Raw genomic sequence first — 14,421 nt, 5'->3', positions numbered from 1 at the left:
GAGTGTTAAGTTTGATGTTTTTAGTGCTATCTTCCATGGAGGCCAAGGGTTTTTTTGTGGGATTTTTTTGTTTTGTTTTGTTTGAGTGGTGCTGTGTATGTGCTGGAGGGGGTTATGTTTTGTGGAGTTCGCTTTTAGCCCATTGCTTGTCCTAGTTTCTTCTTTTTACATATTTGTTTGTTCCCATCCCAGGCTGCTGATTGAGAATTTCCTCCACGGGCTGTCTTAAGGAAAACTGCATTTTTAGTTTTTGTCTGTTTGAGGCCACAGAAAACTTTAAGTCTGTTTTCATCATTATGTGTCTTATTTTTTTCCCTTTTTTCCTTTCTCATTCTTAGATTTCTGTTCCTTTATCTATTGCCCTTAATTTGCTTTTAGTGCTTTGTAACTTCTTGAATAACTATCAGTTGCTGCTTAATTTTTTGTCCTTTATACATAGAACATTTCCCTTCATCTGTTCTTTTGTTCTTTCACAGCCCAAAAGTATCCAATGGTCCATTTATTGCAAAAAGGTGATAATTCATTTAACCAGGAACTATTGAAAAATATGGTAAAGAGCATTAAAATGAATGATGTTTATGGACCAATGAGTCAAATTTTAGAGACATTGAATAAATGTCCTCATTTTAAAAGACAGAGGTAAGTCGGTCTTAAATGAATATATTGTTCCTCTAAGCAGATTCATATTATTGGCTTAGTAATTTGTTTGATTACTTCATGCTTTTATTAGCATCAGTATTTTTGTATAGAATATAGAGATTATATGAATAGTAATATCTTCTCCACTCCTTTCCCCCCCTAGGAGTTTGTATAGAGAAATACTATTTCTCTCGCTTGTAGCCCTGGGAAGAGAAAACATTGATATAGGTAATCTACTGTAATATCTAACATGTAATGTTTATATGTCATGGTATTATTTTCAAAGTATTTTTGTACTGATAGTCTTTAGTATTATTTTAATATTATTTATTATTATTTTAATATTATATTAATATATTAGAAGAATTCTTTCTTTGGTTTTTTTAATTTAATGTAATAGATACTTTGGTCATATTAGTAATAGTAATGATAAATGATAAAAGCTAACATTTTTTGAAGCCTGCTGTGTGTCTGACCCTGTAGCAAGTACTTCCCAAGTATTATCTCCTGTAATTCTCCCAAAAGCCCTATGAGGTAGGGACTGCTATCATTTCAGAAAGGATGTAAGGTAGCTATCTATTTCAAGAGGCCCCAGACTTTTTTGATTGGTCATCTCCTTCTCCCAGTGATTGTGCTGGGCTCCCTTTAAGTTGCCAATTCAAGTCTTAGGAAAGGGCAGGAATAGCCCCTGATAGAAAGGAAAGAAGAAAGGGGTGGCTGTTAGACATTGAGAGATTGGAGCGGAGTTTAGGCATTTTGTCTGAAAAGTTATAATGTGAATAAGTTGATGAAAGTGACAATGATACACATTTAAGTCCTCTGACGTGAATGGTACCTAACGTGGGTGCCCTGCTTAAGTAAACCCACTCCCCATGTAAGAGAGAATATGTAATCAGCCATAGTTTTTAGGTGATTGTATACTGTCTTAACAAAAACATATCTGGTTATTTAGCACTAGTCAAAACTTTGGTTGGCTTTTTTTCTTTCTTTCTTTTTTTTTTTGTCTTTTAGATTTTTAAAGATTTATTTACTTATTTGAAAGAGAGAGATCTCACAGAGGGGCAGAGGGAGAGGGAGGGAAATAGACTCCCAAATGAGCATGAAACAGGACACAGGGCTTGATCCCAGGACCCTGAGCTCATGACCTGAGCTGAAACCGAGTCAGACCCTCAACCGACTGAGCCACCCAGGCGCCCCTCAAAATGATGATAGTATGTAATAAGCTTATGTGCCCTGTTACAAGTCACTCAGCCAGACCATTTGGAACATGAATAGAGAACAAGGGCACTCCCTGCGGTGCTGGCTTCCCAACAAGTTCATTAGCGGGTGGGAAAGAGTAAGAGTTAGTGAGGGAAGTAGAGGGCTTAGAGCAGCCATCCCTAACTGGGAATCTCAAGGGGTATCAGGTGGCTTCTGACCAACGGTGACCTGTGTCACTGGGACTTGTCAGTCTTGATGCCAAAAGAGAGCTTGTAGAATCCAGAAGCAATGATATGTGTGGGTGAGATGGCAAGCATCTTACAGAATGGAACTACTAGGTATAAGGGGTAGTATTTTTTATGTACTCATTATCTAAAAGGGTTAACCTTTTCTGAGCACGTTTTACAGAAAAGTCAAATTTAGTTAAACTTTAAAATAAATATCCTGGGTGCCTGGGTTGTTTGGTTGGTTAAGTGACTGCCTTCGTCTCAGGTCATGATCCCAGAGTCCCAGGATTGAGTCCCGCATCAGGCTCCCAGCTCCATGGGGAGTCTGCTTCTCACTCTAACCTTCTCCCCTCTCATGCTCTCTGTCTCTCTCTCTCAAATAAATAAATAAATAAAATCTTTGAAAAAATAAAATAATGTCCTGACCCCCTAAAATAATGGTGAGAGAGGGAAAGTGTGAAAGGGTTTTCCTTTATCTCAGCAATCTGTCATTCACTTTGCTCTAGCCAAAACAAGCATCACGTGCCCCCTGAGTGGTGCTGTGAATTTCCTCATCCTTGCACCCCTTCCCCAACCAGAGCCAAATTTACAAATACACTTTTTTCCTGACCCTAACCCCCATGCAAAATTTTACTCCTCCTCTATTAGAACTGCTTGGAGATTATTATATAGGTACTATTTACTGATACCTTAAAGGAGTTTGCCATTTCATGAGTCTAAGAGCCTTTTCCTCTGACTCTTTGAAGACAGACCTGATAGTAACTTCCTTTGCCAATTCTTTGAAGGTTTCTGGAAGCATCTGAGTTCTTAGGACCTGTCCTTTTTGGTCCTCTCTGGGTGCAAAGCTCTGGACAGTCTGTATATGTTGGGTGCCCTCAGAAAACTATCACTTTCTGTGTAGCCCCTGAGTTGATGCCCGGGGAGAATTTAGAAACCCAAGAAGGATTGGAGACTAGAACAGTAATAGGAAGGGGGGGAAAAGCAACTTGAAAACAAATATAAATGAGTAAATAATTGGAATTAGGATGGACTGATGGAGGGAGAACCTGGATGTTAAAAGGTTTATTTCTGGAGGCTTCTGCTGAGAGGCAGACCAGACTATAGGGAGAAGGTACTTACAGTGCATTGTGACCAGGAGAGAGAGTGGAGAATGTGTCTGGGAACAAAGTCTAATGGACCTCAGGGCCAGAGAAGTTTAAAAATAAGGAAGGCTTCAGAGGAAATGGCACTAAGTTGAGAATTTAGCCAGAATATGAGTGGGGGAGAAAACAAACAAACTTTAAAGTTTGCAGGAAGACCCTGAAGTGAAGAGTCTAGCGTTTTTGAGTAACTGAAAGGCCAGGGAAGACAGGATTCGAAGAGAAAAGGTGGAGTGTGGAGTGAAATGGGCTCAGAGAAGCAGGCAGGGACTAAATCATACCATCTAACATGTGCTGCCAGGTTTTTTGGATGGAACCCTCAGTGCAGTGGGAAACATCTGGGGGATTCTTTTTTTTTTTAAGATTTTATTTATTTGACAGACAGATATCACAAGTAGGCAGAGAGGCAGGCAGAGGGGTACGGGGAGGCAGGCTCCCCACTGAGCAGAGATCCCAATGTGGGGCTCGATCCCAGGACCCTGGGATCATGACCTGAGCCGAAGGCAGAGGCCTTCACCCGCTGAGCCACCCAGGTGCTCCCATCTGGGGGATTCTTAAGCAGGAGAGAGACATGATGGAATATATGTTTTATCAGGATTTCTAGTCTATGGAGAATAAATTGGGTGGGAACCCAGTGGATAGTGAAAAGGACGGTTAAGAAGCTAATGCAATAATACAAGTGAAACCGGGTGGTGGCTTAGGTGTGATATTTTAAACAAAACTAGCATTTAAAGAACAAAGAGGGGCTCCTGGCTGGCTAGGTGGGAAGAGCATGTGACTTTTGATCTTGGGGGTCATGAGTTTAAGCCCCCACATTGGATGTAGAGAGTACTAAAAAATAAGTAGATAAACTAAAAAAAAAAACCAAAAGGAAAAAGACTGATTTGGTTAGGAAGAAAATAAATCTGCTCATTTAAGAGTTAGGATTTGGAAATTGGCCTCACACTAAAATAGCTTTTAAAAATTTTAGCTATAAATCTGAACCCAGTAGAGATCTGTGTTTGGTATCTTTGTTTGGAAAAAAAAAAAATATATATATATATATATATATATATCCCAGAGAAATATAACCAAGGAACATTATACTCAGAAGTTACATTAAGTCATAGGTTTCCTAGTTGAAATAAAGGTGGAAAAGTCTGGATAAGTTCCAGTAAGAAAGGTAAAACTTACTTAGAATTAAGGACTATTTGATAGAGAAGGCTAATGGAAGCATAAGTGTGTTTAACTTGTGATTTTGTTTGTAAATAAATACTGTATGAATGTGTTGAGCTGCCCTTTCTATTAAAAAGAGGAAAAAAATGAATGGGTTCAAATTGCAACCAGAGGGCTTTGAGCAGAATGTTGTAAATGTTTGTGCTTTTTTGGTTTGGGGGTTTTTCTTTTTTTGGAGTCTTTGTTTTGTTTTGTTTTTTTATTTTATTTTATTTTATTATTATTTTTTTTAAGATTTTATTTATTTATTTGATAGAGATCACAAGTAGGCAGAGAGGCAGGCAGAGAGAGAGAAAGAGAGGAGGAAGCAGGCTCCCTGCAGAGCAGAGAGCCCGATGTGGGACTCGATCCCAGGACCCTGAGATCATGACCCGAGCTGAAGGCAGAGGCTTAACCCACTGAGCCACCCAGGCGCCCTGTTTTTTTATTTTAGAGAGAGAGCACGTGCCTGTGCGTGGATGGGGGCCAAGGCAGAGGGAGGGAGAGAGACTCTTAAAGCAGACTCCACACCCAATGCAGAGATGGAATTGGGGCTCAATCTCGTGGCCCTGAGGTCATGACCTGAGCCAAAATCAAGAGTCAGATGCTTAAACCAATTCAGCCACCCAGATGCCCTAAATATTTGTTTTTTAACTATACTGGTTGTGAAACACTAGCAACTATTAAAAATAAGAAACTTGCCTAATGATTTTAATGTTCAACTGGAAAATTAATCATGTAGGAACTTATATGTAGATACCTACGTAACCTTCTACCTGATGAAACAGAAAAAGGAGAGCAAACTGAACCCAAAGCAAGCAGAAGAAAAGAAATAATAAATATTACAGCTGAAATAAATGAAATAGAGAAAAAATAGGGAAAACTATTTTTAAAAGATAGAGAAACTCATCAGAATCAAAGTTGGTTCTTTGAAAAGATCGATAAAATTGATCTTCAGTTAGACTAAGAGAAATAGAGAGAAGACTCAAATTAATGAAATTGGGAATGAAAGAGGGGATATTCCTACTGCCCTTCCATTAACAAAAAGAATTATAAGGTAATATAATAAATAATTATATACCAATAATTCAATAACCCAGAAGAGATAGGCAAATTCCTGCAAAGACATAAACTACAAAACTGACTCTAGAATAGAAAACCTTAACAGAGCTGTAACAAGTAAATAGGTTGCATTGATAATCAGAAAGCTCCCCAGAAAGAAAAACCCAGGACCAGATGGTGAGTTCTGTCAAATGTTTAAAGAAAGGGTAACACTAATTGTGATGGACTTCATGTTTGTGCCCTATCTCATGTGTAGCCCTAACGTAATGGCATTTGGAAGTAGGCCCTTGGGAAGCAATAACATCGTTTGGTTGGAGCCCCCCAAAATGGGATTAATATCCTTAAAAGAAGAAGAGAGCCATCTCTCTTTCTCTGCCATATAAGGATACAGGGAGAAGACAGCTGTCTGCAAACCAGGAAGAGTGCTCTCACCGGACACCAGATAATGCTACCATGGCCTTGATCTTGGATGTTCCAGCCTCAAGAGCTATGAGAAATAAATGTTCATCATTTAAGCCACCCAGGCTCTGGTATTCTGTTGTAGCAGCCTGAACTAAAACATTAATCCTTCACAAACTCTTACAAAAGTAGAAGAAAAAGGAGCACCTCCTAATTCATTCTATGAAGCCAGTATTACCAAAGATGTCACAAGAAAGGAAAACTACAGAGCAATATCCCTTATTGACAGTTCTCAACACAATGCTAGCAAACCAAATCCAGCAACATTTAGGAAGGTTTATATTCCACGACCAACTGGTATTTATCCCAGCAGTGTAATGTTGGTTCAATGTACAAAACTCAGTCACCATAATATCCCATATTAATAGAATAAAAGACACACATATCTCTGGGGTACCTGGCTGGCTCACTCAGTAGAGCATGAGATTCTTGATTTCAGGGTTGTGAGTTCAAGCCCCACGTTGGGTGTAAAGATTACTTAAAAATAGAATCTTAAAAAAAGACAACACATACCTCAGAAGATGCAGAAAAAGCATTTAGCAAAATCAACAAACTAGGAAAAGAAGGGAATATCCTTAATTTGATAAAGAGCATTTATGAAAAAAAACCCAAATTAACACCATACTCAATGGATTCCCATAAAAAATTAAAAATAGAATTTTCATATGATCCAGCAATTACATTTCTGGTTATATACCCCAGAGAATTAAAAGCAGGATCTGGAAGAGATATTTGTCCATCCATGTTCATAACAGCATTATTCATAATAGCTAAAATGTGGAAACAATTCCTGCGTTCATTGAAGGATGAATGAGTAAGCATAAAATGTGGTCTATACATACAGTGGAATATTATACAGCCCTTAAAAAGAAGGAACTTCTGGCACATGGATGAACCTTGAGGACATGATGTTAAATGAAATAAGCCAGTCACAAAAGGACAATCATACAGTTATTAGAGTAGTCAAAATCATAGAGACAGAAGTAGAATGGTAATTGACAAGGTGGGGAAGGGAGAATGGAGAATTATCCTTTAATGGATATAAGGTTTCAGTTTTACAGGAGGAAAAGAGTTATGGAGATGGATGGTGGTGATGGTTATACATTATGAAGGTTTGTAATACCACCAACCTGTAAAAATTGTTAAGATGGTAAATTTTATATGTATTTTACCACAATTTTTAAATTTGGAAAAGAATCTTAAAAAGAAGGCATCTTAAAACTTGAATTTCATTGGTCTGTGTAATCTAACTCTCTAGAATGCTAAGGCCTGGGGTGCCTGGGTGGCTCAGTTGGTTAAGTGTCTGCCTTCAGCTCAGGTCATGATCCCAGGGTCCTGGAATTGAGTTCCACATCCAGCTCCCTCCCTATTCAGCAGCAAATCTGCCTCTTCCTCTCCCTCTATCTCTCCCCTCCACTTGTGCACTCTCTCTCTCTCTGTCTCTGTCAAATAAACAAAATCTTTAAAAAATTAAAATGTTCTTTCTAAAAAAATAAAAATAAAATGCTAAGGACTCTAAGGTCCCTGTTTGAGCTCTGAAATTCTGTAGTCCTATAGTTGGCAGAAATGACCTAGGGATTCCTTCTTGGCCTCTAATTTTATAGTTCTGTAATATTACAAAAACTTGATTGTTGTTAATATTGAGTATAAATTGCTGAATGCCCTTGTTTCCTTATGAATTTTTGCAGATGCATTTGATAAAGAATACAAGATGGCATATGATCGCCTCACACCTAGTCAAGTCAAGAGTACACACAACTGTGACAGACCGCCAAGTACAGGGGTGATGGAATGTCGAAAAACCTTTGGAGAACCTTATCTTTAAGACATGCACGTGTGTGTATACTTTCAATATGTATTGTATAGTCCATGTATAAAATAACATTTGAAGACTCTAAACTTTTTCTTCAATTTTTGAAAATGCATTTGTAAATGGTTCAGAAAGTCCAGATAGCTTATGTACAGAATGTTTTCAAAAGAGAAGAGTGACAAGTGAGGAGAAAGCCATTTTGTTTCCCATTTCTTTTTTTTTTTTTCTTTACTTCTCCTGTAATAAGTAATTAAGTATTTTTGTGATGAGGAAATCCCTAAACAAAATTACTTCTCAAAATAAGACAACCGTTTCATGGTTTCTCTTGGAAGACACGTTGAAAAATCATGTATGGAACTTAAACAAATGTAAGATCAAAGTATTTCCTGTTTTCATAGACTATTCAAATGTTTTGACCATGAAGTTGTATTATACATATTTTAAATTGTTTATAGTAAGTTGATATTTTTTTAATTTTTAAACTTAATATAGCAAACAAAATGAACTTAAACTTATGAAGCAAGCAATTAAGTGCTTATTTTCCTTGTCTGCTGCTATTTGACGTAATTAGTACAGCTGCGGATCTCTATATGTATATCTATCTATCTATCTATATTTTTTATTACCTGGAGGAATGACTCAGAAATGTCAGTGTTATGCTAGGATTGCATGTTAGTACAACTAAGCCTGATCGCAGTGAGTAAATGAAAGCGAAGGTGTGCACTGCCCAGACTGACTTATTGAGCCTTGTGGAAGGAGAGCCGGAGAGGTTCCAAGTCTGCTTCTGCCAAATCAGGTTCAATATACCATGATTTGAAAATTTTCTCTATCACTAACAGATGCATACAGTACACAGGGAGTGCTTACAAAACCAAATATCAATTTAAATTTTAATATGCTACATGAACACTTACGCTGGGAAATATGTCAGACAACTTATTCTAAATTTTACCCTTATTTTAATATCTAGAATATTGGGGATGATGTAGATTGTGTCGTATTTATCTGGAATATGACCTACTGGAGTATTCTGTTAATATTATAAATATATATACATATATATAAAAATATTCAAAATATTTTTTCAAAAGTAGAAAAATAATAACTCTCAAAGTACAGCCAGATAGAATTTCCCATATTGAGGAACTTGGCTTTTTCAATAAGCCTTCAGAATCTGAAGTCTATGGAATCTAAAATCCAGAAATATCCAGAAATCAGACAATAAATATAATATTTAAGCACCAATGGTATTAAAGAGACTCTAAAAAAATATTTTTAGTTCCATTATTGCAAAAATCACTTTCTTTGGGTAATTTCCGATAAAAAGTATTCTTTGACTATTAGAATTATGTATAGATTATCAGTATGTGTGTGTACATGGTTGCACACATTGTCATGAATGAAGGAATTCTCTAGACACTTTCAAAGAAGAAAAAATGGATGGTTCCAAATTTGGTCTGGAAAGCCAGTAGAGTCCAGCACACTTGTACTGGGGATATCTGAGACTTCGAATCAATTTAGCTGCAGAAAAACTACCTTTTGCATTCACACCATTAGTGAATAGCATCAAGCTGACACATTTCACAGCTTTCGACTGGGAAAGTAATAGGGAGAGTTTACAAATGTGAAATTTTGATTCGGATTAGTTTGATGCTGAACTTGCTTACTTGAAAAAATCTGGTGCTATGCACATATATATGCCTTTCCTTTGTAAATACAACTCCAGTCTTCTACTTTACTATTCATATCCAGGTTTCACATTCTGACGGAGTCTTCTGTTCCCTAAATCACTTGAAAATTGTCAAATGAGAGAAATGTTTAGTAAGTGAGGCTTTGGGCATTGGCAACAAACATCCCTCCAAATAGGGTTCTGGGGTTCTATTCTGGTTTTTTGATGCATGTTTTACTTTCCCTTATAAGAACAGCTTTTACTGTTCGTGGAAGTTGTTTAACTTTTCTTTAACACAAACTATATGTAAAAATTATAGTTGATGGATTTCAAATTGCTGACCCAAAAAAGTGAGGTAAAGCCCATCCTTTCTGGTTCAAACTCAGATGGAAAAGTGAATATAATTTTTACCTCCCCACCCACTCCATCCCACCCCACCCCCACACACAAAGTTTTGTTTTTGCTTTTGGTTGGGTTTTATTTCCTCTACTTTTAATCCCCAGGAAATATTATTTGTACAAATTTAGTCTTTAAAAAGAAAACCTAAAACATGAATAGAAAGTGGTAAACCCTGCTCGAAAGAAAATTAAAATCTAGATCGTCCTTTAAAATAACTCTATATAAACTTTTCTTCCATTTTGTCTCTGTTGAGGATACATTTTGAAGAATCATGGCCAATTGTGTTGGAGAGAAATACATTTTTGCTACATTATCTGTCTCTTGTTTTCTTACTCTTAGTTTTGTTTATATGTTTAATAGTGGAAAATAAACCATGCTGTGTCCTGGTATAACTTGTTTACTACTTCCTCCCATGGTGTTTTGAATGTCATACATTTGTATTTTGTATCTAATTTTGATATTCAACTTTTTCTTCCTACTGCCAGGTAAGGAATTACGCAGCCTGCTCATACTCTGATTTTTGTCTTTTTTTCCCCTGATTTCTCTTTTGGATGATGGTGGGGAGGGAGGGAATGCTTTAAAACTCTAACACTACCAGCTTATTTGATTCTAAGTTTTTCTAATATGTTTTTACATTTTTGTATATAGAGAAATGGCCCCAGAAAATGTTGGTTCAGCATTTTATGTGATACATACTTACTGTACTTTATGCTGGTAACTACTCTAATACTTCAGTGCAACTAGCAAGTGTTGACCTGGTGTACAGAGAAGGCTGTGATGTTTTATTTCTAAATACATTGTAAGTACACGGTTAGAAGAGACCTGTGTGTATGGTAATGTCAGATGGCCCAGTTTTATTTTTATTTCTCCCACTAGCACTTGAAAGCTGCTGTTAGGCACTTTTTTCCAGACCAGCAAGGGAAAGGGCAGGCTGCTTCTTTCAGAGAGCCCTGGGCCCCCTCCTCTGCTAGAGTTAGCCTGCTCTGCCCTTTCTGTTTGGATATCAGACTAAGTTTTCTTTCAGAATTGCGTTCATTGACCGCAGCAGTTCATTGACAGTCAGTTTACCTTAATATTCTCATACTTATTCTACTCTTCTCATCCCTTTATACTGGCCTCTTCCTCTGGCCTCAAAGCAAGTACATTTGCTGGCTGAATTATTTTTGTTTACAAAAATTAGCTGTGCACAAATTAATATAGGAATTTGTCTCTTACACAAAAAGTCTGTGCTTGTGCTTATTCTCCAAGATGCTGCCAGGCTCTACTGATAAAGTCTCGGCGGCCTTTCCCTGGTTGCTGTCCTTTGCATGGCTCCCTCCTTTTGTCTGTATAGATTTTTTTTTTTTTTTTCAAACATTGTGCTGTGATGAAACCACTGGAGCAACTGACAGGCTTTTCTGTAAATGAAATTCTTCAGGTTTTGCCTGCTGGTCACAGTGAGGGGCCTGAAGACCCAAAGCACGCCTTTGGCTATGAAGGCAGCCTTAGACCAGGGTGTGCCACTGGGCTCTAGTGACCCCTACTCCCTGCACTGGCAGAGACAGCTCTGATCACGACCTCTCTTTGCATCTTCCGTGGTGACCAGTCCCCAAATGAATTGGAAGTGGCACCTGGGGTGGCGGGGGGCTCCCACAAAAAAGGAATCAGACCCCAAGGGTATTCTTTGGCAAGGAAGTCAAGCCAGTTCTTCAAATGTACCTACCAGGCTGTGCCGTAAATACTAAATTCCGGTTCCCATCCTCTTTGGTACTCAATCTTTAAATAAGTGATAATTAAGATATAAACAGTGGCATAAAAGGCCAAGCCTGTAAATTTGATAAAAGCATGTTTAGATCAATTGATGGAAGCAACCATTTTACCATGTAAACATTTAAAGAGAACACTGTTTTTCAAAAATATGGATGGTATTTTTTTTTCTTTTAATACTGTGTAGAACTTTAACCCATAAAATCAGGGAGAGGCTCACATTTTTAGAAATTGGGCCCAAATCTATCACCAGGGTCACCAAGGAAATGCAACCTCCAGAGGGATGAAACCATCATCTGGGTAGCCACTGTCCTCCAACTGAGAAGCTCCAGTGGGACAGTTCATGTATCCTAAGGCTGAATGACCTGGGATTTGTCCCATGTGACTAAATAGGTCACTTTGCCTATCACATGAGAGGACCATTTTACCATTATCTTGACATTTTAAGATGATCCTTCACCCTAAACAGTATAATTTTAATAAATTATATATTCATAAACATATAACAAAAAATTTTATTTCCAAGCAGAACAAATTGATCTTTTAAAACTTGCATAAGTTTTCCATCTCCCTGAAGTCTCCTTCCTCCCTCCCACCCCAGTGACTTATTATACATCCATCAACATCCAGCTTTCATTTCACTTGACCCTTTCTGTCATAGTATGATGTGATCAGACCTTCCTCTCCAAGCGAAGAGAAATGTCAGACATCCAGCAAACTGATCATGAATGGGATGTTAGATCATTAGCGTTGACTTTAATCATGAAATGTCTGTCCAGCACTTTCTCATAACAAAATGTTTCACTGTCCAGTACTCCTCATCAGCCATTCTGGGGAAAAGTATCGGAACCCAGGCTCTCGGGTGAGGTCCCTGAGGTTGGCTGGAATTGGCTGCAGATGTGCAGTTTGGCATTGGAATCACCCTTCTGACTCGTTCTGTCCTCCTGTTCTTGGGCCATGCCACATGGAGAGCGGGCAATGCTACAGCACCAATGAGGATAACTAAGAATATGGAATGACTATGTTTCCATCGTTATCTTCTCAAGCATTCCAACCAAGTGACCTAAAGATATAGATTAACTCATCCATGTTTGCAGAATAAAATACCATTAGGACTCACAATTTATTGAAATTTAATAAAAGTCATTTCCAAAGAATGTAAATCCTGGGGCAGGGAGGCAATTAATTTATCAGCCCATCTTAAAAGATGGATTATGGACTGAAGTATTTTGAACACCAAAAGGTTTGATTTTTTTTTTTTTACATCTCATCTGTCCTGCTATCTTCTAATCTTCAATGAATCCTCTCATGTTCGTAATTAAAGCTGTATTTACCATCGTAATCTATAGTCACCTGAGCTCCTTCTGCTCTGAAACTAGGGACACAGCACTGTTTCATTTCTAATGTGTCCCTTAAGTCAATGCTAGTAAAAGCAGCAAGCAGTGGTTTTTAATATGCAAGCACTTCAAATTCCACATGCAATGTTTAAATAGTCACACAATTTGTACAAACACAAAAGTCCTTTAACTACCGGAAGCAGTAATACTCTCTATCTCACCATGTTGTCATCATGTTAAACGTTTTTGGAATTTCTCCTTTGTAACTGCCTGGAGATCCACTTATAAGCCACACAGGGAATCAATCGTCTTGCTTAATAATCCTATCTAGCGTGACACACAAAAATAGCATTACCCCCACAGGATCTCTTACTTTATAAAGTTTTTTTTTTTTTAAGATTTATTTATTTGACAGAGAGAGAGATCACAAAGAGGCAGAGAGGGAAAGCAGGCTCCCTGCTGAGCAGAGAGCCCGATGTGGGACTCGATTCCAGGACCCTGAGATCATGACCTGAGCCGAAGGCAGAGGCTTAACCCACTGAGCCACCCAGGCATCCCAATCTCTTATTTTATAAACCAGACTTGGCTGTACTGATTTTGGGCTCTCTTTAAAATTACTCCTTTTCTTACTCACTAGTAGCTGCTGTCACTGTTAGGCGAGAATATGCTGGAGGAGCAAAGCCAGGACTGCTTTTGTATGACTGTCTAATCCCTCAAGGTGACCACTTGGCGCAGACAATACTAACTTGGATTTTCTAGTAAGTACATATGTTTAAATAGCCCTTAGAATAGTTTTCTTTCCCTAACACTCCCACTTCCAATTCAAGGGTAATGTATAAATTTTAATTTCTTGGGCTACTTACTTTAATTTCAGTTTTGAGAAATGCAGCTGTAAGAGCTAAGGTAGTCCTTTTAAGCTATAAAATACTGGTATACATTTTACTGGACTATGATGTATAATGTAATTGGTTCCTGTTATACATTTTTTCTATAGTCTTAGTTCCTTAAACCCACCAATAATTGGATCTGTAATATTTACAAATCTGATTTAAAAAACAAACAAGCCACATTTTAAACAGAAAAAGAGAGGACAGCAAATTGCAGCGTGTGCTTGGGCCAGAGGCCCGGGGATGCAGTGTAGACCACATCTGCATCTTTGGATCAGCAGCCCTTCAGGAATGATCAGGGACTATGGGTATGGGGGCTTGCCTTACTGCTATTGTGACTGTCCCAGTCCTCACCCCCAAGTTATCTCTCATTCAGAAAACCCTCTGGCTCCAGAGGTCCTTCTATGCGCCTCCACATGATAGCTGCCGACAGCAGTCGGGGCAGGAGCTCCATCCCTCTAGAGGGGAGATTCTTAATCCACAACGAGCTGCAGGTACTTCCAAGGATAATGTTCAGATGACTTTCCCATCAGAGGCTCTTGGCCACTCCGGTCACTCTCCTGGACCATGTTCATTCTTTCATTAATGTAACAAGAAGTACAGTAGCTTCTGGCATGGTTTTTCTGATCCATGTCCATTGTGAGCAACAGTGA

The 14,421-nt window shown here is 38.2% G+C and overlaps 1 protein-coding gene across 1 annotated transcript in view; it reads left to right on the top strand.

The window, feature by feature from the left end:
* Positions 1-8,255, top strand: part of DENND4A (DENN domain containing 4A) — a 126,970-nt gene extending 118,715 nt beyond the window's left edge. Inside the window, exons 31-33 of the mRNA XM_080808513.1 lie at positions 477-639; positions 803-867; positions 7,609-8,255. Of these exons, the coding sequence (XP_080664639.1) occupies positions 477-639; positions 803-867; positions 7,609-7,745 (365 nt within the window). The 3' untranslated portion in view covers positions 7,746-8,255. The remainder of the gene's footprint in view (positions 1-476; positions 640-802; positions 868-7,608) is intronic.
* The last annotated feature ends 6,166 nt before the right edge of the window (positions 8,256-14,421 follow it).

The sequence above is a fragment of the Martes martes genome, assembly GCF_963455335.1.
Source record: "Martes martes genome assembly, chromosome: 7".
NCBI lineage: Eukaryota > Metazoa > Chordata > Mammalia > Carnivora > Mustelidae > Martes > Martes martes.
This window is presented reverse-complemented; position numbering and strand designations above follow the sequence as displayed.